Raw genomic sequence first — 22,263 nt, forward strand, 5'->3', positions numbered from 1 at the left:
CACAAATAGGAGTTTCAGAGTGAATGAGAGACTTTGGCCGTTTTGGGGTTTAATAATATACCTTTTATATACTGGATGTCCAGGTTCTGCTTTGGTAAGTGAATTAACAGTCATGCCAGAAAATATCTTAATAGAGAGAACCAGAAAGACAGAGTGAGATGAAAGGGAGATAAAGAGATAAAAATAAAATAAGAGTCAAGGAGGGTTAGCAAACAGTAGAAGAAATAAAAACAAGGAAGAAATGCAACTAATGAAGGATCAAGAAGTCATGTGAGAGACTCAAAGAGAAGAAAACTAAATTGGTAAAAGAAGAAGAAACATCTTATGGAACAGAAACAGATACACAGAAGGATGAACAGAAAAAACAGAAGCAGAAAAGGGACTATAGAGTACATAAAGAAACAGTTACACCCCACAGGGACTCAGGGTGGCTTTGTGACCCTCCAAAATGGAATGCAGCCAGTCCGGTGATATAATGGTGCCATTAAATAGGGGATACAGGCCATTAGTTTGGTTGGCTGTAGTGATAGTGGGAGGCTAGCCTGACAGCACACAAATAGCATACACGCAAGATGGAGGGAGAGCAGAGATCCATCAGAGAGATGGGAGTGGGCAAGGGTGGACAACAAAGACAGAGAAGGTTTGTGTGTGTGTGTGTGTGTGTGTGTGTGTGTGTGTGTGTGTGTGTGTGTGTGTGTGTGTGTGTGTGTGTGTGTGTGTGTGTGTGTAGTGTGGGAGGTGGGGGCAGTCAGCGGTCAGGAGATGAGGAGGAAGAGGACAAGGGGAGTGGAGGCCTAAAGGGCAACATAAGGGACGAAACAATTCAAAGGCTTGAGGGGTGTTGTCAAGGTGAGTGTGTTTGTGTGTGTGTGTGTGTGTATGTATGTGTGCACATGCGTGTATCAGTCTGTACATGCATTAATCCATGTGATTAAGCACTTTTGACCTCAACCACTGCTCACCAATGACACTGCATACATCACTCCGGCCTCCACTGCATCTCACATCTGCCCGACCTTCAGCTGAACGTCTTTCATGCCGTCCGCTCTCTGCGTCCGTGTGCTGATAAAACATCATTCACCTCAGTGTGTCCGAGCAACATTTCAACCCTGCCAGCCTTTTTTTTATCTGTTTAAGCAACCGTTAAAAAACAGCTGAGACTGATCTTTATTCCTAATACTGGGAAGAAGCAGCAATAATCATGACCAACCTAAATAAAAGCAGTGATAACCAAATGTTATATTTAACCAAAATATTCACCATGATTTATTAACCAATAAATTAAACATTGTATTTATTTATCTTTTACTAAACTGTAGCCAGTTTCATAATATAAAAAAATACTGTAATAAAAACTTTTATTTTTTTTTTTATTTCACTACCCAAGTTGCATAGGGGCACGCGCCTCCCCCTCGTGTCAGAGCGGATGTTAATGTTTACACCTTGAATGAGAGGATGAAGCGGAACAATCCTGGTCACTAAAAGAGTATTTAACGCCATGAGGGTGAATTGCGGGAACAGCAATCAGGTAAAAATGTGTTCTCTTTTCTTCAAGTTTGATGTCAGAAAACAATAGTAACGTGAAGTTGACGTGCTACCTTGCATCTATTTAGTCTGTCTGTCTTGCTTACTTATTAGCTCGGCAGTGCATCTCTTGGTTTGTGTACGTCTGTTCATTGACTTTGTGCCTGACGAAAGTGAGAGTGAAATACAATTATTTATTACGTTTGATAAACGCCAAGGAGCAACGGTATTGGAATAACATGCTTTCATATGCGCGTGCACGACATGGAACTCGCAGCTTTCCAGCAGCATGTCGGGTCTTGCCAATAAAAGAAGTGGATTCATAATAAGAGCACGTCATTTTAAAACATGAAAATGATTATCTAATCTCTCAGTCTGTGTTTAGTTTCCCCTCTTGACTAATGCATGATAGAATGCAATGTTGAGTTAAATAATGAATTTGAAATATTGATTGCCCGGGCATACTTGTCGAAAGTGATGCATCTCTCAGTACATAATAACAATCAAGTATTCAGCCAAGCCATAGCATAAATAGTAATATACCTTTTGAACATATTTAAAAGATAATCTGGGGGAGCTAGTTTGAATAGGCCTGATACAGCTGATTAAATAAATAATAGTATTATTTATCGTTTGCATGTGCAATGCAGCCAAAGCGTTACCTATACACTGTATAGCCAAAGCTAATTGTATAACGTTGTGAGGATTGGGCTACTTACAAGACAATAGAGCCAAACCTTACTGTTATATTTGACTATTTTCTATATTCTATTCAATAAATTCTGTTCTGTGTAGGTCTACTTGTTCTTATACCGACAGATGGGGCCAACTGTTATAAAGGAGGGAGGATTGTAGTGGGAGAACTGGTGTGACTGTGTGGCAAAAGCAAATTGTTTACTTTGCTCATGGGTCAGGTAGGTGGGCCCCTTCGCAGAATTTTCTTTATAGTCTGCTAAGGAAGGTCAGCACCGGCTCTGTACGCAGAAAAATGTCAAAATGTTCCAACATACACTGTTTGATATTCTTCTAAATTGCAATACAACAACTAAGTGGGCCCAAAGTGCAGCACTGCCTTAAAACATGATAATGATAGTAGCAGCAGTTAGTCCAGTGAGATGCAGAGTTCTCACGGTCTCACACATAGACTGTATATAAGAGGTGGAGGTAGTAATTGTGATGTCACCCATTGGGTCAGGATGTTCTCAACCACACAACTGTTGAAGGATGTGGGGACTGAAGTGCTAAGACCAGCCTTCCGCAAAAAGTAGAGGTGTTGGTAGCCTTCTGAATTAACCTGATGGTGTTGATGCCCCGGGTGAGGTTATCTGAGACAGCTGCTTATCCGATGTGGAGGAGAGGGGGAGTGGTGCCAGTCTTCCTAAAGTCCACAATCATCCCTTGTTTTGTTTTTTACTCTTCACTCTTGAGACTCCTCAGTCCTCAGTGAGTGATGAGTCCCACCACTGGCGTCTAGCATAATTTAGCTCTGAATCAGAAACCATTTCCGAGTGTAATCCGTCAGTTGTTCACAAATGTTCTGTTCTTTTTTTGTCAGTAACGGTTTTAAAGAACTTCAAAGAGGCCTGCGAAGGATTTAGTGAGCAGTATCTGTAAAAAAAAATACATAATGTGTTCCCTGCTGTCCTCCATCCTCCCTCCCCTCATTTATCCCCCTACAGTCCTGATTTATGGTCCCATCCCTTGCCTGCACTCGTTCCCCTCTTCTTCTCTCGTCCTCTTTAAGCCGACCACAGACCCACACAGACAATTACAAGGCAACTCATACGCTTGTGCTAAAAGCAAACACTTTTAACTGTGTACAGCAGCATGTGTTTGAAAGGATAAAGACAGGGTGGGGGTGGGGATGAAGGGTGGCATTTACGGGAAACAAACCCCCTCACTAAACCCCACCCAAAACCATCCAATCTATCTTTCACATTTATCTGACTTCTCTCCTCTCACCACACAATACTACCTTTGCTATTGTTATAGTGATTTGATTTTAGAGTGGTCGATAACGGAAAGTTAAATGCACGTTGGTCCGTTTACAAGACATTCATTTAGTTCTAAGTGCGTGTGGAGGAGTTGAACTGAGTGGGAAATCGCTGCAACCTGCAGAGGAGGCCGTTTCTACCTGGCCCAGAAAATTCTGCGCTACGATCCTTTTACACTCCACTGCTTTTGCTGCAGTGCCCTGTATTATGCGCCCATCCCTCTATCCTTCCATCTTTCTTACTCTCCTCCTCCCCTCCGACTCCCGGCCCACTACCACCACACACTTAAACTGCAACTGAGCTGATCCTTATCTACTGTCTCTCTCAAGCCAGTGCTTCAGGCTAAAGGGTGGGAAGTCAAGTTTTATTTATGAACGGGCATGCATCAGACAGACGCATACACAAAGAATCACTCAACAATCCGTGTCCAGATGCAGAACCATCACATGAATATGAACATGGAGCCTTTTGCAAAAAAAAACCAGCTTTGTTGTTACTGTTATTTCTCTAAGTTAATATGTAGATGTTTATCTAATAAGATACATACTGATATCTTATCCTACGCAGGGTAATATAGTGAGCCTTGTTGCATGAGAGAAGGAGTGCGTGAGTGTGTCTTTGCCCTTTAACCTCTGACAAATAATATGGACTCACTTATAAACTGAGACACCCAGGCACAACAGACTCCCACAATTAGATCACACACCCAATCATTAAATTAGGACGGCTACAGTGACAGGGTTAGAACAAAGGGTGTTGAAGGGGAGAGGAAGACAATGAAGCAGGGAAAGGTAAGAGACTGGCTGGTGAAGGAGGAGGAGGAGGAGGAGGAGGAGGAGGAGGAGGAGGAGGAGGAGGAGTGAGAGAAAAAAAAAAAGGATGCAAAGCAAGTGGGAGTAATCTGGATCTAGAAGAGTCTGTTCCTTAAACCCTTTAAAAACACAAACCTGTGATTCTTAAAAAACATTTCATTGGCTTGTAAAAAGGAATCGAAGCCTGTGCCTGTATTCACCGAAAAGCCATATGAAGCAAGTACAGCCCAGTGAGCATTTTACTGTCTCTTTGTCAGTGACAAGAAAGCAGTTAAGAGTAGCATTGTGCAGAGCCGTAAACACACTGCTGGCCCATGGGGAATCGATACGGCGCCTTGGAGCATGGGATTACACCGCTGCCATTCCCTCTCTTTTTTTTTTTTTACTTTGCACCCACTGCACTCTCCTCCAGCTACGCTACCCTCTCATCCCACCTCCCCTCTCTCTGTCTAACCTGGCTTACCTGACAGTCTGGCCGATTATCGCATTCCTTTTGTTATTATTGCTCACCACAGATGCACCCTGACCACCGATTCAATTTCTCCTCCCAAAGCGACAGCCTTTAGTGGGCACACAAGCATCCGGACAAAGAGAAACTCAGAACGTTTCCAGTGGAGGCAATGGTTTGTGCTATTGAGGGTGAAAAATGACATCGTCTCATAGCTGTCTGTTCCTCTAATAACGGCCATTTACACTGGAGGTGGGGAGACAGGCCGAGCTCCATCACAAAGCTGACACAAAAACACACTCAAAGGCACCAACAAGTGCACATCCAGTTTGGTGCAGTAAGAAGTGAAGGTGTGACTGAGGGAAAACTATTCAAAGAAAAGAGTGCATGAGTAAGTGATTGTGTGTGTGGCTACACATTACTCACATTCCTCTTCTTTGGGGTCCAGCTGTGTGACACTGATGGAGAGGCGGTCCACGCGCTCTTGCAGGGAGTTGACCCGGAAAGAGAAGGTGTGGGCCTCGTTGAACAGCTCTCCAAACAGGTCTTCTGCATATTTACCTGCATGCGCACACGCACAGACACAATCAGAAAACCGTGTTTAAAAAAAAAAAATGCATTTCATGCTTCATCGAAGCCATTAATAATAGCGATAATGAGAATTTTTTCTTTTAATTCAGTTGCTTCAAAGTGTCATTTCTCACTTTTCACCAGCTGTTAGTTATGTTGTCAGACACAATCTCAGAAAACTAGAAGTGCTGTTCTTTGTAAGGCATCATAGCTTAAAAATGTGTGATTACTGATAGTGAGAGTTGGAGAAACGCTGTGTGGTGACTAGAAGTCCCTTGGGAACCTATTGTTGGAGGCTGACTGCTTCGATGGAGATTGGAGTGCTAGAGGAGTTTTACCGGAGACAGCTGTGTGAAACCAGATTTAGATGAAAAAAGAAAGATGAAGATTAAACTGCAGAGGAAAAACTGTAACTTTTGCTTCAGTGTTCTGAAATGGTAACTCTATTCAGAAAAGCACAATGCTGGACAGCGCGAGTCAGGGCAGCGTGACTCGTGTCTGTTGGCTGCCCGCTTCAGATTACAGCTCTGTTGCTAGCTGTCAGGGAAGTCTGCTAAACTACTTTTGAACCAGATGCTGGAACATCCGTCTCTACTGCTGCCCAGCGTGATTGATTCCTCAGCTGACAGCTCTGTCCACAGCTCGCCAGGAGCAACGCTCGGTGGTGAGTTAGGATTTCATAACTTAACCATCAGGACTCACACTTATAGCTTGTGTGGAAATCTGATGTTCTCTCATCACAGGTGTCATACCTGTGATGAGTCATAAAAAAAGTCATAAAAAAAGACTAATGAGACTAATGATATACTGTAGCAGTTAAGTGTGGGGGAGCTGATCTGCAGAGGGGCTGAACTGATACTAACATTTGTTTTCCATATTTGTATTTGTATAATACAAAATAAATTTTGTGAAAATTAAATATATATAGAAAAGCTAAAATATGCAATTGTGAAATCCGTTCTTGGATGTTAAGGATTATCAATTTTGTCAGGTAGTTTTCTGAATATTGTAATGCCTAGAATGTACTTTCCAGGAAATAAGTAAAAAAAAAAGAATGAAAACTGACAAGTAAGCATTAGCTGACTCAGTACCTAATATCTGAGCTAATCGACTTACAGGGAGCCGAGGTGTGTATACAGTATGTGCGCTGTGTGTGTGTCCATTCAAATAGCTGTATGAGTGATGAGTGTGTGTGTGTGTGTGTGTGTGTGTGTGTGTGTGTGTGTGTGTGTGTGTGTGTGTGTGTGTGTGTGTGTGTGTGTGTGTGTGTGTGTGTGTGTGTGTGCACTGACTGAGGCTGCTGAGCTGGCGTATGACGTTGGCCAAGGAGATGTTAGTCACACACTCCAGCTCATTCTTGATGTTCCTTGGCAGCACCGTGTGGCACAGGTGCCGGGGCTCGATGGTGCGCTTCACCAGCGGCATCCTTCTGCTGCGACACCACTACCTAGAGGAGTCAGGTGGAGAGGGACAGAGGGGGGAGGGGGTATGAAAGGAATAGAGCACAAAACTTCGTTAGTGCGACGGTTCTTGTTCTACCTTGTGATTTTGCTTTTTACAACATTAGAAGAGACAAAAAGGAAGGAAAAAAAACAGAATCAGAATCGAGTTTTAAGGGTATAAAGGGCATGTGGAGAGGGAATACAACGTGACAAGTACAGTTTTACAGAATCCTAGAGAAATAGAAAATGCAACAGAATAGCAGCCATGTCGCCTCATGTGTTTGGCACTGCCTCGTCCTTTTCATCATGCACAGCCGGGCTAACAAACCTCAGCACTTTGTCTGCCCACTCAGCCATGCTAATGGCATTAAGGGCTGCAGTGCCCAATTCTCCTTCATTCACACCAAAACCACAGAAGGGACAGAGGCGGCAAGATCCATGTATGTACCTCAAAAAGCCACAAGAAACTGTTGAATAGTCATAAACAAATACAACAAATAACACCTTGTGTCTCTGCTGTAATGATATAGTTAGAGCAAGTGTGCGGAGTGATGTAGAGATCAGCTGGACTAACTGAATGAGTGGGTTTGACAGTGATAAGGCCTCGTTAAAGCAGTGATTAAACTTTAATTGACGGCTGGTACTTTTAGTATCCCGCCACATTCTTAGCGATGTTGCTGTCACTGAGGGATGAACATGATTATTGACCGTGTCCATAAAAATGTAGGGCAAGGAAGGCTATTCTAGGAAGTGGCCCAGCTATGGATTGTTAGAGCATAGAGAGGGAGCCCAGTAAAAAGGCTTTGTTGAGGTGATTCATCTTGGAAGGGTCTTAAATGGGGGCAAAAATGCCCATAAAAGGAGAGAATGAGAAACGGCACATCTGAAAGCCGTTGTTTAAGTGGTTTGAATGATATGTGCGGCCGATGTTACAAACACAGCGTCAAGTCCCTGCCCACTTCTTAAATAACAAGATGTTCTCTCTACTCTTTAGAGATCTTTTCTCCTAATTGGGTACCTCTTGACCCAGTGTGCGCTGACATTTTCTACAGCCGCCAGAGGTTTTAGTAATGAAGGGCTAACACTCACCAAGATGGAGGTGTAAATTCAGTTTTTCCACCTTTAACATACAGGCCCAACACTACTTAATGTAACATCTACTGTATGTTCAAGAGGGTCATCCTGAAAACACAAAAAAAAGCAAAGAAAAGGATATTAAACTTCAATCTCAAATAAAGAAAAGGGTTGCACTAAAGGAAGCTTTCTTTTCGAGAGATAGAAGATTGTTACCACTCTTTTGTCTGTAGTACGCCCTTGGACTCGTCCTTCATGTAATGTCAGAGATCAAGCAGGAAATATCAAATGAAATCAAGACAGAAAGAGTGGAGTTCAATAAAAAAGATAAGTAAAGTATCGAAAAGGCTGAAAGGTGAAAATAAATCCCATAAATTCTGGAGGCTGAAGCTCTAAAATATTTAAAGATAACCAATTTATTTTTCAAAAATAATGTTACTACCGTCATTGATGCCAGTGCCTCACAAAATCACATTAGCTGCAGCAGTGATGAGAGTCCACCGTCACCAAACGAGGAGGAAGAGGTGGAGGAAGAAAGAGTAATGGGACGGAACGATGAGCAGCAGCAGGCTGATTCAGAAAGAGAAGGCCTCTGCCAAAGGAGCTCCTGGCAGGTGATACCAGTGCTGAGCTCTCTCATTAACAGTGACAGTCTTAACGGAGCTAGCCGGTTAGCAGCACCGCCAATGCTGTACCACTCAGGTGACTTAAACATGTCTCTTATTTGTGGTTGAGAGCGGTGTATTTTGTTAATGTGCTGTTGGCTTCAATTGAGTGTACCTAAGATGTAGAGCTTGAGATACAGGTGCATTTATTTCAAGTAATTGTCCTTTTGGCTTTATGTGTTCGAGTGTTGTTAATGTTTGGATTGGTTAATAACTTGTTGGCGGTAATTGTGTGTACAACTATTCAAGGATATTAGAAGCTTCGCCGTCATATTTTACTTAAACCTGCGGTCATTATTTACTTATGTTATTATTATATGACTCATACTTATATTATTAACTATGTATCATTTTCTTTGCTATTATTGTCTAATGAGAGAAGGGGACAAAAGTCCGACTTCAAGAATTTCCCTTTTCATTGAGATGAATCAAATAAACATCAAATAAATTGCAGCAATAGCCCATTAAAATAAATTTGCCCGTAAAGGAATAAATACATAGACTGTAGCCTATACAAATATAGGAAATAAAAGACCTGTTGGGACTGTATGTCTATTGATCTGCCCTTCTCCATTTCAACCCCAGGGACAGTGTCTTTAACACACACGCACACACACAGATGATGACGATTATATCTGCTGTGAAAGTTCACACTGTTTTTGTACACCCAAACTGTTTAATTTGCAGGACTTCTATTCTTATATAAGATTAAAAAAAACAAGTACTTCATGAATGACAGAGTTAAAAACAGACATAACAGGAGAAAACAATGGCCTCAAAAGCAAAGCAGCCAAGGGAATCAGCATTCACCCCACAACATAAAAGCCCATAGAAGAAGGTGTTAAGTGATGATATTGATTCTGCCAGCCTGAGCTCCTCGGGGTGGGCTTTTCAAATAGTGGAGTAGATATTTATAGCTTCCTTTTGTTCTCAAATAGAGATTTAAGAATGACCAAAAATGCCCTGCTCCAACTTTGGCTTAAAGGTTAAGCAGTTAATGAAGAGGATCATAAAACCAAATGTTTTTCTCTGTTATCTCGCTTCATTCCTGTTTGTTAAATAAACAAAGACAGAAGGAGAGAAGAAGAAGAAGACTGTATCCTAAAAAATTCTGCTATGAGGTAGTTCTAATTTGTGCTGTTTTTGCTTCCTGTCACAGTGCATGCAAGCAAGGTTGTTTATTTGCATAATGTATCAGCAAAACATCAACTCATATTTTTTTTCCCTTTAGAGTATCATAGGCTCAATTACATTTCTTTGATATGCGTTGACACATCGTTAACACAGTAAGCTCGCATCGCTTTTCAAAGACTTCCTCAGACTGCCTCGCCACAGCGCATTCGTGGCATCTCTGCTCTGTGTGTGATTAATGACTGCAGCATACATTTGCTGCCTGGCTGATTGGACATAAGTTAGGACTGCTGTCCGGGGGAGGGAACATTTTCTCACACACGCAAGCACTCACTACTGTATGCAACATACACACACACACACACACACACACACACACACACACACACACACACACACACACACACACACACACACACACACACACACACACGCTGCATTTGTCCAGTGGGGTTCCCAATACCATACCATGACATGATGACATATGACAGCGATGCTCCCGTGAGAATAATGCCGTCATTTCTCATGAGTTCCCATGAGAAATCGCTTACACATCATCTTGATTCCGCCAGTGAGAGAAAAACAAAATGAAAGAGAAGGAAAAGACAGAGAGAGACTGAACTCAAACCCATTCAAATTTGCATATACCCATAACAAGCATGCCCCTTTTACACAGGACGCGGTTAGCGCTGAGCACACGTCGTGAGGCCCTGCTCGGCACAGCGAAAAACCATTGTGGTGCAGCAGGTAAACCATTGGAAAAAATTGGATTCCGGTTGCACGGATGCTACATTCTGTGTGAAAGGCCCATTAGAGAGCATTTAACAAGGTGGAATGACACGACAACGGTTTCCTGCATGGGCAAAAGGGCTTAATAAACAACAATTGCACTTTCACAAAAGCGTTAATGGGAAATCGCTTAACAAAAAGGTGTACTCCACAAAGAGCGTCCCGCCAGACAAATACAGGTTGTTCATCATGACTAGTTAATGTCAAGGCTTTTTTCTTTCAGTGGAAGACAAAGTTCCACTAATCATGGAGCTCAGACAAGAATAAAACACATTCAACTGTTCCACAATAATGACAGAAAACATTAGAGGTGAGATGTGCCTCGTTTAAGTCATTCAATATGAGCTCCGGTAGGATATTTAACTTTAAAGTGAAAGTGATTTAGAAGACGAGTCCAGCAGAATAAATTATTTCTAATAGGAAGGTGTAGTGTGACGAGACAGTGGCTTATGCAGACATTATGTTTTTTGATGTGTCAGGGCTTTTCTCAGACTGGTGTTGCAGAGGCATTAATTACTTGCGTGTAAGAGCAGTACGCTGCTGCCACGACTGAGATGCTGTCTTGATGGTAACACTTAACAATATACTTAGAGCTAATAAAAGTAGCCATCAAACCGATGCCCTTTGACTACAGCTGTGTAAATTATCTGCTGGACAGGTTTAACATATCCGTGATAAAGAGAGTTTCAGACACAGTTGCATATAAAGTGGCTATTTGATTCAAACTTGAAACGTTTTGCACAAAACAAATGACTGCACAAACTGAATCCGCGTTGGGAAGAGTCCATTTCAGGACATTGAGATTAATCCAGTTAAAATATTTTGATTGTAAGATATGTATAAAGTGTTGGTAGTAATGCCTTTGAAAGTATCTAATCTTGAACTTACTAACAGTCTTAGCGCCAATGCAATATTCACAAACAGCATATCGTGCATCTGATTGATGCACTTTCTCTGAACGGTCTTTCATATCAGGACCGGGGTTTAGAAAGCGCCAAGCTTTGCCCACACAACACTTCCAAAAATGCTCCATGTCCACTTAAAAAGTTCACAGTAGAGTTAAATATACAGCTGGGTGAGTGGAAACCTTTTTAGCTAGACTTTTTTATAAAGACTCATACCAGACTAAAAATACAGAGTATTCTTAGTTGTAGCGAATGGTCAGCCATGATTATCAGCTGATTTTCCACAAAGGGCTGAAAGAGTATGGAGCATTTCTAACGGCCTGGTGATTACCCTCTCTGAGACAGATTCCTGACTATTCAGCACGCTCCATGAAAGAATGGATGTGGAGGACTGAATTGACAGATCTTACACTGAGAAAATTACAGTCTGCCATTTTCAATTATATCCTAATTTATTAAACGAGGCAGCTGAAAGATCTGAGTTAGAGAACTATGGTTTCCCTATGCGTTGCCCTCCTCTTCCCCCACCTTCATTGACAGTGCCTTGCCAGAATGATAGAGGAGGGCCGTCACAGCAGCCCGTAGAAGTATTAAATGGCCGCGGATGATCGCTGCACAGAGAAATGTTTAACATACCTGCTCTTCCTTCCACTTCCTTTTCCTTCTCTCATTTTTTTTTTCATCCAGTCTACATCCTAGCCAGCCTTATTTCTCTCTGTACACCCATTACCACTGTCCTCCTTCTTTTACGATCCATACATCTTAGGTGGTGTTTCCCGCTGTCACCTATCACCATGGCAACGGCTGCAGTGGGATGCCATTGGTCACTTTATAATATCCCAAGGGAGGCAAAGTCGGTGGACAAAAAGAATGAGAGAGAGGAAGGGGTGAAGGGAGGTCAGAATGGGCTGAGATCAGGGGGATGTGTCAAAACAGTGATAGCAACTGATGAATGGATGCAATATGGGAAGGAGCTCATCCATTGTGTGTGAGCACAAAGCAGGGTGAGGGACGGCACGTGCCAGTGGAGAGCAGAGGGCCTGCACTGGTGCGGCTCATTGCACTCGGGACAATATGTCCAACGAGAGGCTCTAATGAATCCTAATGGGGCATTTACTCACTCACACTGCCACACAATATAGCACAGGGACCCCTCAATATGGAGCAGGTCAAGGGCCTTTTACGCTGAGGGCATGGTAGAGACAGACCCTGGATACGACATCAGCTACGATTTGATACAAACACACAGCTACACAACAGCAGCCGGTGTTTCTCGTAGAGTTTTATGCAAATTATGGAGAAAAAAAAGGGGTGATTAATTCTACTGAGAAAGCATGAAAAGTTAGCAAACAGAACAGGCCATTGTATGTCTGAAAAACAACAAATATCTAGCAGCAATGCAATGTTTTTTAGTCACAGTTTGCCATCACAGTCACAAGAAGAGAGGAGCCATAGAGGAAGACACTAGCAGTAAACCAGACAGGGAGTTGGTTGGAATTTAAATTAATTGGCCTCGGAGTTCTAAAACAAAAAAAGAGATCTGATCATTAAGTGATGTAACATTCATGATCTGAGGAGTATGTCAAACGGATTTTCTGACTCGGTGCACAGATCAGAGTCTGGTTTTAACCGAGGGGTCACTATTTTAAAACTCATGATCATGCCATCAAAAGTTATACACCTAAAGTTATTATTTATCGTTGATATAATTAACAAAATTAATGAGACCCCCCCCCCAGATAATCGGATACCAAAACATTGTAGAACTGACATATCTGCCTGCAGAAAGAAAAATCCTTTGTAAATTAAATTTAAATACTTTTTAATAACTTCTAAGTCTTTTTTTTTCAGACTCTTCAAGACCTGGAGAAGAAACCATGCGAGTGTGGCCAGAAATATAATAAAAAGAAGTGCAGGAGGTTTGTCCTTTAGTTATGATCTACTGTCACCTGTAAGGGTCAACAATTCAATTACCGCAAAAGACCATGTGTGCATCAAGAACCCTGACCTATTCAGTAACACACTCTCCTAAAACCCTTCCTCAAAGCTTGAAGTCGGTTGCGTTCTGTTTGTCTGATTAGCCTGAACATTTCGTCCTTTTTCCTGTAGACTTCCTACACTGTGAACAGCTGCAAACATAAAAAAACACAGACATCTAATCAGGGAAGCTGGCAGAGCCACCGCAGTCAATAGCAGAGCGAGAAGAGATCAAACTGGCAAAGCTTACCAGCAGCTGGTTTAAATTACTAATGCAGATATGCAGTGCAGGACAACCTGCAGCTCATTTTACAAACAAAAAAAAAAAGCACGTTGTCAAACTCAAAACTTATTAAAGAGACTTCAGTTTCTTTCAACTGGTTGAAAGAGTTTTTCCTTTGCGACTGTGGAGGCTCAACACAAAAAGTAAGCTGTCTGGCTCATCATTTTTGTTATTCTAATGAGGCAGCTATGTATTTTTAAATGCTATTTGTTCTTTCATTATCTCTCTCATTAGCACACAAGGCTGGGATTTTATCTTTATTCCTTTTTAAAAACAGCTTGAAAGGCCAGAAACTTTTTATCACCACATTTTAAGACAATGGAATACTAATGTTTTCTTGTTATTCAATCTTATTCAGAAGACCTGTCCTACAAACTAGTATTTTGAGCCCAGTGTTAATACTTTTCCACAGTTGGTGGGAAGAGTCTGTTGAATTTGAGAGGAGAGCTGGCGCTTCTGCACAGTAAGAGGTCCATGGTGCACATGTGTAGGACGAAATAACATGCACTGAACATTTTGAAATTCTCTGAAAAGCATATCAGATTGGAAGAAGTTCTTCTCAAAGATCTATGTAAAACTCTCAAATAACCTCACACGCACACACAACCCCTTTTATTTAAATCCCCCCTCCCTCCCCTTCACAGCAGATCACGTTGGCAGAACATATCATGGCATGTGCCCGTGTGTCTCCCTGCCAATTAAAATTCTGTACCAGCCGGCGCCCCTTCAGCTGTGAGATGACACCTTGCAAGCCCTCACCAGTTAGGTGCAATACACACACACACACACACACACACACACACACACACACACACACACACACACACACACACACACACGCATTCCTCCTGTTGTCGGGCTGAAAATACACCTGCTGAACTGTCAGGTGGGGCTCAGACAGGTATGCTAACTAGGTTTGCAGGTAGTCGGAGTCGGAAAATTAACAGGGAGCTTGTGGCAAGGGATACATGTACATAAACTAACTTTCTCGCCTCGATAACTTTTCTGGCTGCAGTGTATTCCTCCTCATATTGTTTTTGACATGCTGTCTAACTTGCCTATAAACAAAAGCTGTTCTGTGCGCTGTAGTTCTGGCGCTGGAGTCTGTCTGTTCATGGCCATTTCTCGTGTACATGTTAGACGGTAAGAGGTCCAAATCAAGCCGGGTGTGAAGCAAGGCAGTCATTTAGCACTACGCCCTGCCTCTCCTCTTGACACAGCCAGCACTGATCAAAGGGGAAATCCTGGCGCCCTGGCACTCAGATGGCACTCAGGTACAAAAGATGGCACGGATCCATTGGCTGGCTGGCTGGCTTTCTGGGCTGTTATCATTTTGCCAGTCAGCTGTAAACAAGTTTCAGGAGTTGCTTCATACAACGGGGAAAAAACAAGTATCAACTGCAATACTGACTGCGGAATATGTAAAATCACAATCCCTGGCTGTTATCGGCTGGAAATGTTCTTTTCTCTATTACCTCTTTTTTATTGAAATTGACACAACTGGCAAAATGAGCTAAACTGTGCCCATATGTCGCACTATTTATATTGCCTTTGCGATACACTTTATGCGTGGAATTACACAGCTATAGAAATGTTCGTCTTTGAGCAGCCATAAAACACGCTGTTGTTGTCTTTTTTTTCTTTCTACATAAGATAAAGATCTAAGCTTTCCATTCATCAAATATTTTCTCTGTATAAAAAAGAAATCCATGTGACTCAACAGAGGCTGTCTGTCCACTTTACTTTACATTCAGAGCACCAACGATGAAGCGTATACTTAGTGGGTAGTTGGACACAGCTCACATTGTATTTGGTCACAAAGACCTTAGATTGGTTTGGACATTCATTTAGCAAACATACAACTAAATATTCATGGACGTATGTGTGCCGACATCAATGAGTAGAGTGTGTGACGACCAAACAGACTCAAAGAAGTTTATCTGCTGAGTGCACAGAAACCAACTGGTATGAATAATGAAAGCCTGCTGCTCAATAATAAATGTCTGCATGCTCGTGCTGTGCAGCTGTGCTTGTTTGGCCTGTGAGGTAAATTTCATTATACCAACTCCCTTGCTGTTCATACAGACGTGAAGGACATGCACACAAACTAACCACTGAAGCAAAGCCCTGTCGGCTCTAACCACAAAAAAAGAAAAACTGATCAGGCAGAAAAAGAAATAAGAAAATCACAAAAAGGCGAGCACTCAATGCATACTCAAGACACAGGAGTGCTGCTAAAGCCAGCTGAGGAGCTTGTTAGGAGGGCAAAACACAGATAGAGCGGACTTGCCTGCTAGTGGCGCCGGCAGCTGAAATCTTACACACGGTGCCACATTTCTTTTGGTGGTCTTGCTGTTTCATATTGTTACTGATGATGCTGCTAAATGAGGGAATATTTTGCCTTTTGTGCTTAATGGTGACTTTTTTTTTGGCACCTTTCTCCGGCTAATAGCGCCTTATGCACCGGCTTACCGAGGCAGTTAAAATCTGTTTTTGAAAGGCTAAACGCCAACAAAAGTGTGTTGAAGCATATTTTTTGTTAGATAAAATAATGACTTTTTTGAGTTTCATATTCCGTTTACAGATAGGAGGTTTACTATTTGTCGCTGTCCATTGTCACTGGCATTGACGCCGACTATCGTTAAATTAGTGTTGCTGTGGCATATTGTGAAGGGAGAGATGCCCCAGGGCCTAAAGTAACATTAAGGTGCTTCAGGCTATATTGTTGCCCATTATTTAGGTGGCTGCTGTTGCTTTTTTTTAGATCTGTTGGCTGATAGGCTAATTAGAGTTTAATGGTTGTGTTGTATCGGCATCGTTAAATTATCTGTGTGTTGTCGGTAACTGTGCTTTGTCACAGATGATGGACACAGTCTCTCCAGTTAAATCAAACCACATGCACACTATTTCATTTACTTTTAAATTATTATAAAAAAAATATTGATTACATTTTTAATGTGAGTTATAAATCTGGGGCAGTGAGGTAGGATAACAAACAATAGATGCTTTCTATTGGGGAAAGGGGCTGATACCTCATTGATACTGCCATGTTTCAATAAATTGCAATAGAGTAGGTATTGTGAATGGTGAATACTGTACAGTGTGCTGATTCACATGAGTGCTGTGAATCCCAGAGGGCAACATGTCAAAGCAATTACACGAGGAGTGTAAAGATATTGCACCCTACTTTCCCACATCTGAAGTGCCCTTTAAGCACTCACCTTTTCATTTTTGTAATTTCATCCCCCCTGTCAAATCGTGTTGTTCTGGCTAGAAATTCATCACACTGTAGATTTGTGATTGTTCTTCTTCTATTCATTTCCTTTGATCTACATCTAAGAATACGTCGTGGTAAGAGAATGAGAAGAAGAGTGGTTTTAAAGTGTGGTGATATAGCTTGGTGTATTTCAGTCTCTCATGCCTCACTGCCTCTTGCAAGGAATAAAATGTGTAAACACAGGAGTGTGGTGGGGGTGGTGGTGGTGGGGGTTGCTGTGAATATTTCCCTTCAAAAGGTGCTGAACCATACCCTGGATGCTTTTTACAGTAACTGGCTTCTATCACTTCTTTCTTTTTCCCACTTGTAATTTAATCAAAACATAATAAATAAGGACTGTATTTCATTTATTTTAATTTAAATCAACCAGTGCCTCAATAGACAAACAAATGTCAATTAGAAGTATTCAGTCTGTCAATGTGTCAACCAGTGATGGGCTCACAACACTTTTTCAAGGATTCTCTCCTGAAGCTGAAATCTTATTTTGAAATTCAACTTTCCACGTTTTAACATGCTGCAACTATCAAACCAAAATCTAGCCATGAAGCACACTGCCTGCAACGAGAAGCAATGCTGATGGAACAGGGTCAATGACACCCCAATAACCGATTAAACAACCCATTCACAACCATTCAGAGAACGGAGTGGGAGTTGGCAGCAGCTGAGAGGTGGATGTGAAGGAAGAGAGACAAGAGGGAGAAGCTGGGAGGATTTGTGGTATAAATTGGGCCGATCACACAGAGCCCAGGGCAGCTGTGCAAACCTCTCATAAGCTGTCTCTTGAGTTTGTGGGCAATGTCACAGTCTGTGTCTGTGCATAAAAATGATTCTGGGGACAAAGTGCTGGCAGACCCGGGTGGCGGTGGTTAGTGAAGGTGCCTTTCCCGTAAGGACGCCTGAGGCGGTGCCAGTGGGTACAGAGCAGCCGGACTGACCACTGGAACGACACCAAGTCCTGGTTTAAACCACACGCTCCGCTAACTTCAGCCATTTTTAATGAGGTGCAAGTTTAATGCACACACAGGTAAGCGTGTTAAGAGCTATAATCGAATATGCTGCACATTGTTGCCCATTAATATGGAAATTTTAAGAGCAGATTAGTGGTGATTTTATCAACTCTAATACCGAAGTATACGGCAATTTTTGGTAAGGATCTCTTAAATTGGTTTTAATTATTAAATGCACTTAACAAGACCTTTTATAATTGAAAATACCGTTTCCAAATTTCTAAAAGTTTCTTGTAATTCCTCGGCTGCCATGTACACAAATACCAAATATCTGTGGTAAATGAATAATAAACTCAAATATAATCTAGCTTTAAATTAAACACCATAATTAAAAAAAATATGAATTCTGTAACACACACACACACACACACACACACACACACACACACACACACACACACACACACACACACACACACACACACACACACACACACACTGTGGCACACACTGTGGCACACTGAGAGCAAAGTGATGCCACAGTGGCAGACAAGCAGGCAGCAGTTGGTCACTAACCTCGGGGCCTTTTCCTCTTCTATAGAAACAGCATGCTCATTAGGGGTCAAAGGGTCAGCTGCAGGCTTCAGGTGACCTGTGTCTCATGACATGGCAGCACCCTCCACCCCGTGCACCCACACATAGTCCTGACAGCTATGCTTAAAAAACGCCAGTGCTAGGCAAAATGGTGGGTGTGCACTCCGCATACAAATGGCAACAGAGCAGCTGTGAGCAGGAAAGAACAAATCTCTGCGGAGCGACGGGGGTCTGAAGAAGACAAAATGTGGTCTAACAGGCTTGTTTTAACAGCACTGTAGAAGATTGACTCAATTAAGGCCTTGACCCGCCACTTACTCTGCCATTATATTGAAAAATACTTAAGACAAGGAATCACAGTGCCTGCAAGGGAGTTTTTTTTACAAGGAGCAAATTGAGCTTTTTGAGATTGAAGCAGACTGTTACTTAAGGTGTCTGAATGATTCAATTTGCTCTATTTAAATAGTATGTGAGTCCAGAGGATCACCATTGAGACGAGACACAATACGTCCTTCCCTCTACACAGATAACACACACACGGATATGGATTTGATCATTAGATGAAGCCCATCGCAATGTCTTGTCTCTGGTGAAGAAGGCGATGTGTGTGACAATGGAACCAAGGGGACGGAGACAAAAGCACCTCTCAGTCCCTTTTTTCTCCCCGTTTACGTTTGGCTTTCACCGGGCATTGTGAAGGCTCTCTGCTCGTCTCCGACATCTTGAAAGGGAAGCAACTCAAATTCTTCCTGCACGTACAAAGCCTCCCGCTCGCCCTATTCTCTCCCCTTGGTTGCCTCTATTTCTTTTTGTCTTATCAGTAGGCATATTTCAAGCCCCTGGCCTTCCCTTCAGTATGAAGTGAGGCTGGTGTGTGTGTGCGTGTGCGTGTGCGTGTGTGAGTGTGTTTGCGTGAGAGCATAAGAGACCGAATCCACAGCAATCGTTATCACTGCTCCCACACAGTTCCTTGTTATCTCTCCTGGTCGGTCAGACTTTGGCTTGTCTGTCGTCCCCTTCATCACTGCACCCCTGAATGTGTGTGTGTGTGTGTGTGGGTGTGTGAGTGTGTGTGTGTGTGTGTGGTGTGTGAGTGTGGGTGGGTGTGTGAGGGTCACTGAGTCACCATGCCCTTGTCAATCACAGTCACTGTTGCATCGCTTCGCAACCGAGAGAGCTCTCTCTTAGTCCTGTTGCAATTAGATAAACACCTACTCAGCTTGCTCATAGTCCACCTCTTCCTGTTCCCCACACAGGAGAGCCCTTCATCTCACCAGCACTGAAGTAGCTCCAGATACTGATCGGATTTAGATACTTTAGAACAGTTTGCCTGTGCATGACTCAGAATTCATATCTCTAACTACTCTGGCCCACTCAAACTCCAGGAAACTTAATTAAAGTATTTTTTGCCTCATGGAAAACAAGCGCTATCCTTTTTTTCTGAAACTTTTCTGTTAGCACGGTTTTGGGGATTTGCATGGAATAAGATGGCGAGATATCTAAGTTAACATAGAATATATTTTTGTTACCCATAGCCATTGTTTAAATAGCATTTCAATGTTTTTTAATTCCATGAGTAGTAGGTCATTTATTAAATCAGCCACAGGTATAAATCCAATTTAATCCTCCATTCACTCAGCTACTAGGACGCCCAAAGAGCCTTGTTTAACACAGCAGTATCATGATAAACCCGAAGCAAAATACAAAAGCAAAATACCTAGATGAAATGGAAAAGCATGACTTAATGAAATGAATCAGCACAGATATTCTCTATGTAGACTACATTTGGAAAATGTAATACGCAGCTCTAGGCAACATCTGGCCTGGTGAACTACTGCTTCCCTTCTCCCACTACTTCCACTTTCTGCTTCCTGTATTCTGCTGTAGTGTTACCTTCGTTTGAACTCCCTGTAAATCCACATAAAAAAGCATTGGTCAACCTCCACACACTGCTCATGCCCATAAAGACATTATGTTGACCTCAAAACTGGCAGTCATCATTGGCCTCATTGGAAGCAGTCTGCACTGATTTCGTAGCTCCGGCTTATGTAAAGTAGGACGTAGGAAAGAAATCTATGGCACACAGACATGTAAGGAACAGAGAGTGGAAGAGGGGAGAGGGACAGATGGTAAAGAATAACGGAGAGTGAGACTGATGGAAACAGAAGAGGCTCTGCAGCAGCAGAGGCAGAAGTCCCAGCGGTCCGGCCCGGCCTGCCTGTCAGCACCTATCTGTCCTCCCGAGGCTAAAGCCACGCACACCAGGCTCGTGCCTCAAGTCGGCACTGACATTTATATAACCACACACAATAATCAAATGACCTTTGACCTTAGCCTACACCACCCATGTGGGCTGCTGCTTTAATGTTGAGCCGGAGGAGGATGGTTTCTCTCCAGGCAGCTCACACCAAGCTTGTTTAACTCCCAACACTGATCTGGCATTTAGCCAGCTCAGGCTGATTACGACTCATCAGAATCAGAATCACCTTTTTTTTAGGCCACGTATGTGTGCACATACAAGGAATTTGACAAAACATTTTTGCATACGCATACACAACAACACACATTTGCAGGAAAGAAGAGTTTGATGCATACCCTCCATGACGTCTTGCTTTATTTTATTATATTATATATAAAAAAATACACTGTGCAATTATAGCTATAATAGTTTTTCTGTCTGTACATATAATATTTCAGTTATTGTGGATTCTTTACTGTTTTTTATTGCTTATTTATAATACTTATTTTCTTTTATCTTGTTTTTATTTTACTATGTCTCTTGTTTGCACTATAACCTGTGTTGCTGTAGTCCTGTAAATGTCCCCGCTGCGGGACTAATAAAGGATTATTTTATTTTATCTTATCTTATCATTTGCAAAGGGAGACTGTTGGAAACAATTAAAACTGTAAACCTGATCTAATGATCAGAGACACCCCTGGTCCTTCATATCCCACACTTTCCCTTTCTTCTTCTTGGTATCTTGGTTTGCTGAGGGACCCAAACAAGCTCTGAATAACATCACCTGCCAAACGAAAGCCTCGTTATTACTGCCGTCCATCTGCTGCTGTTCATGGGACTCTTGCTGCACTACTTTCACAGCTCACCATGGTATGTCTGTATGGATGTCTGTGTGTTGACTACACACACTTTCAGTAAATGTCCACTTCTTAATTGTGTTATAAAATTTTAATATACACCTGTCATATTAATAAGGCATTTTCAGGAGTATAAATTCTAGTAGCAACAAAAACAGTTGCATAATATAAAGTGTCTTTCCATTTGCCAGGATGGACATAGTACATCTGTAGCACATAGGCTGAGCCTTTTCCTCCTCGTTTCAAATTCTATTTCAGAGTCTGTCCCCAGAGATGTCTGTATTATTCATCAAACGGGCGCACTGGCTACACACCCGTCTTCTGAGGTGCACCTTGCATGTAGTCAGTGAAGTGCATCTCTCTCCTTATGCACTGATGGAAGGACTGTGTACATAACAGGTGAAAGTAAGTGTGTTTGAGTGTTCTGGTGGATTTACCAGGGATCAAGTAATGGAGCTATGTAGAAGAAAACGTATAGCAGGGCAATCATAGTTTCCAAGGTCGCAGGGCTGGCCCTAGGATTTTGGTGGTCCTTGACAAAAATGTTTTTTACGCCCCCCTCCCTCTCTTGCGCTTGTGCATTCTTTTTGGGGTGGACTGACTTAGCCTGATTACCTGCTTATAATATACCATATTGAATTGATTATGAGTCTCCATGTTTTGGCCATTGTACTGTTTAAATGTGGACTGTTTACTGGGAGTTTTTCTACAAAAACTATAATTTCCTAATAGCCA

The 22,263-nt window shown here is 42.2% G+C and overlaps 1 protein-coding gene across 1 annotated transcript in view; it reads right to left on the bottom strand.

The window, feature by feature from the left end:
- Positions 1 to 22,263, bottom strand: part of wasf1 (WASP family member 1) — a 53,479-nt gene that overhangs the window by 24,151 nt on the left and 7,065 nt on the right. Inside the window, 2 exon segments of the mRNA XM_054618640.1 lie at positions 5,205 to 5,339; positions 6,641 to 6,795. Of these exon segments, the coding sequence (XP_054474615.1) occupies positions 5,205 to 5,339; positions 6,641 to 6,773 (268 nt within the window). The 5' untranslated portion in view covers positions 6,774 to 6,795.

Source organism: Anoplopoma fimbria, chromosome 18 (assembly GCF_027596085.1).
Source record: "Anoplopoma fimbria isolate UVic2021 breed Golden Eagle Sablefish chromosome 18, Afim_UVic_2022, whole genome shotgun sequence".
NCBI lineage: Eukaryota > Metazoa > Chordata > Actinopteri > Perciformes > Anoplopomatidae > Anoplopoma > Anoplopoma fimbria.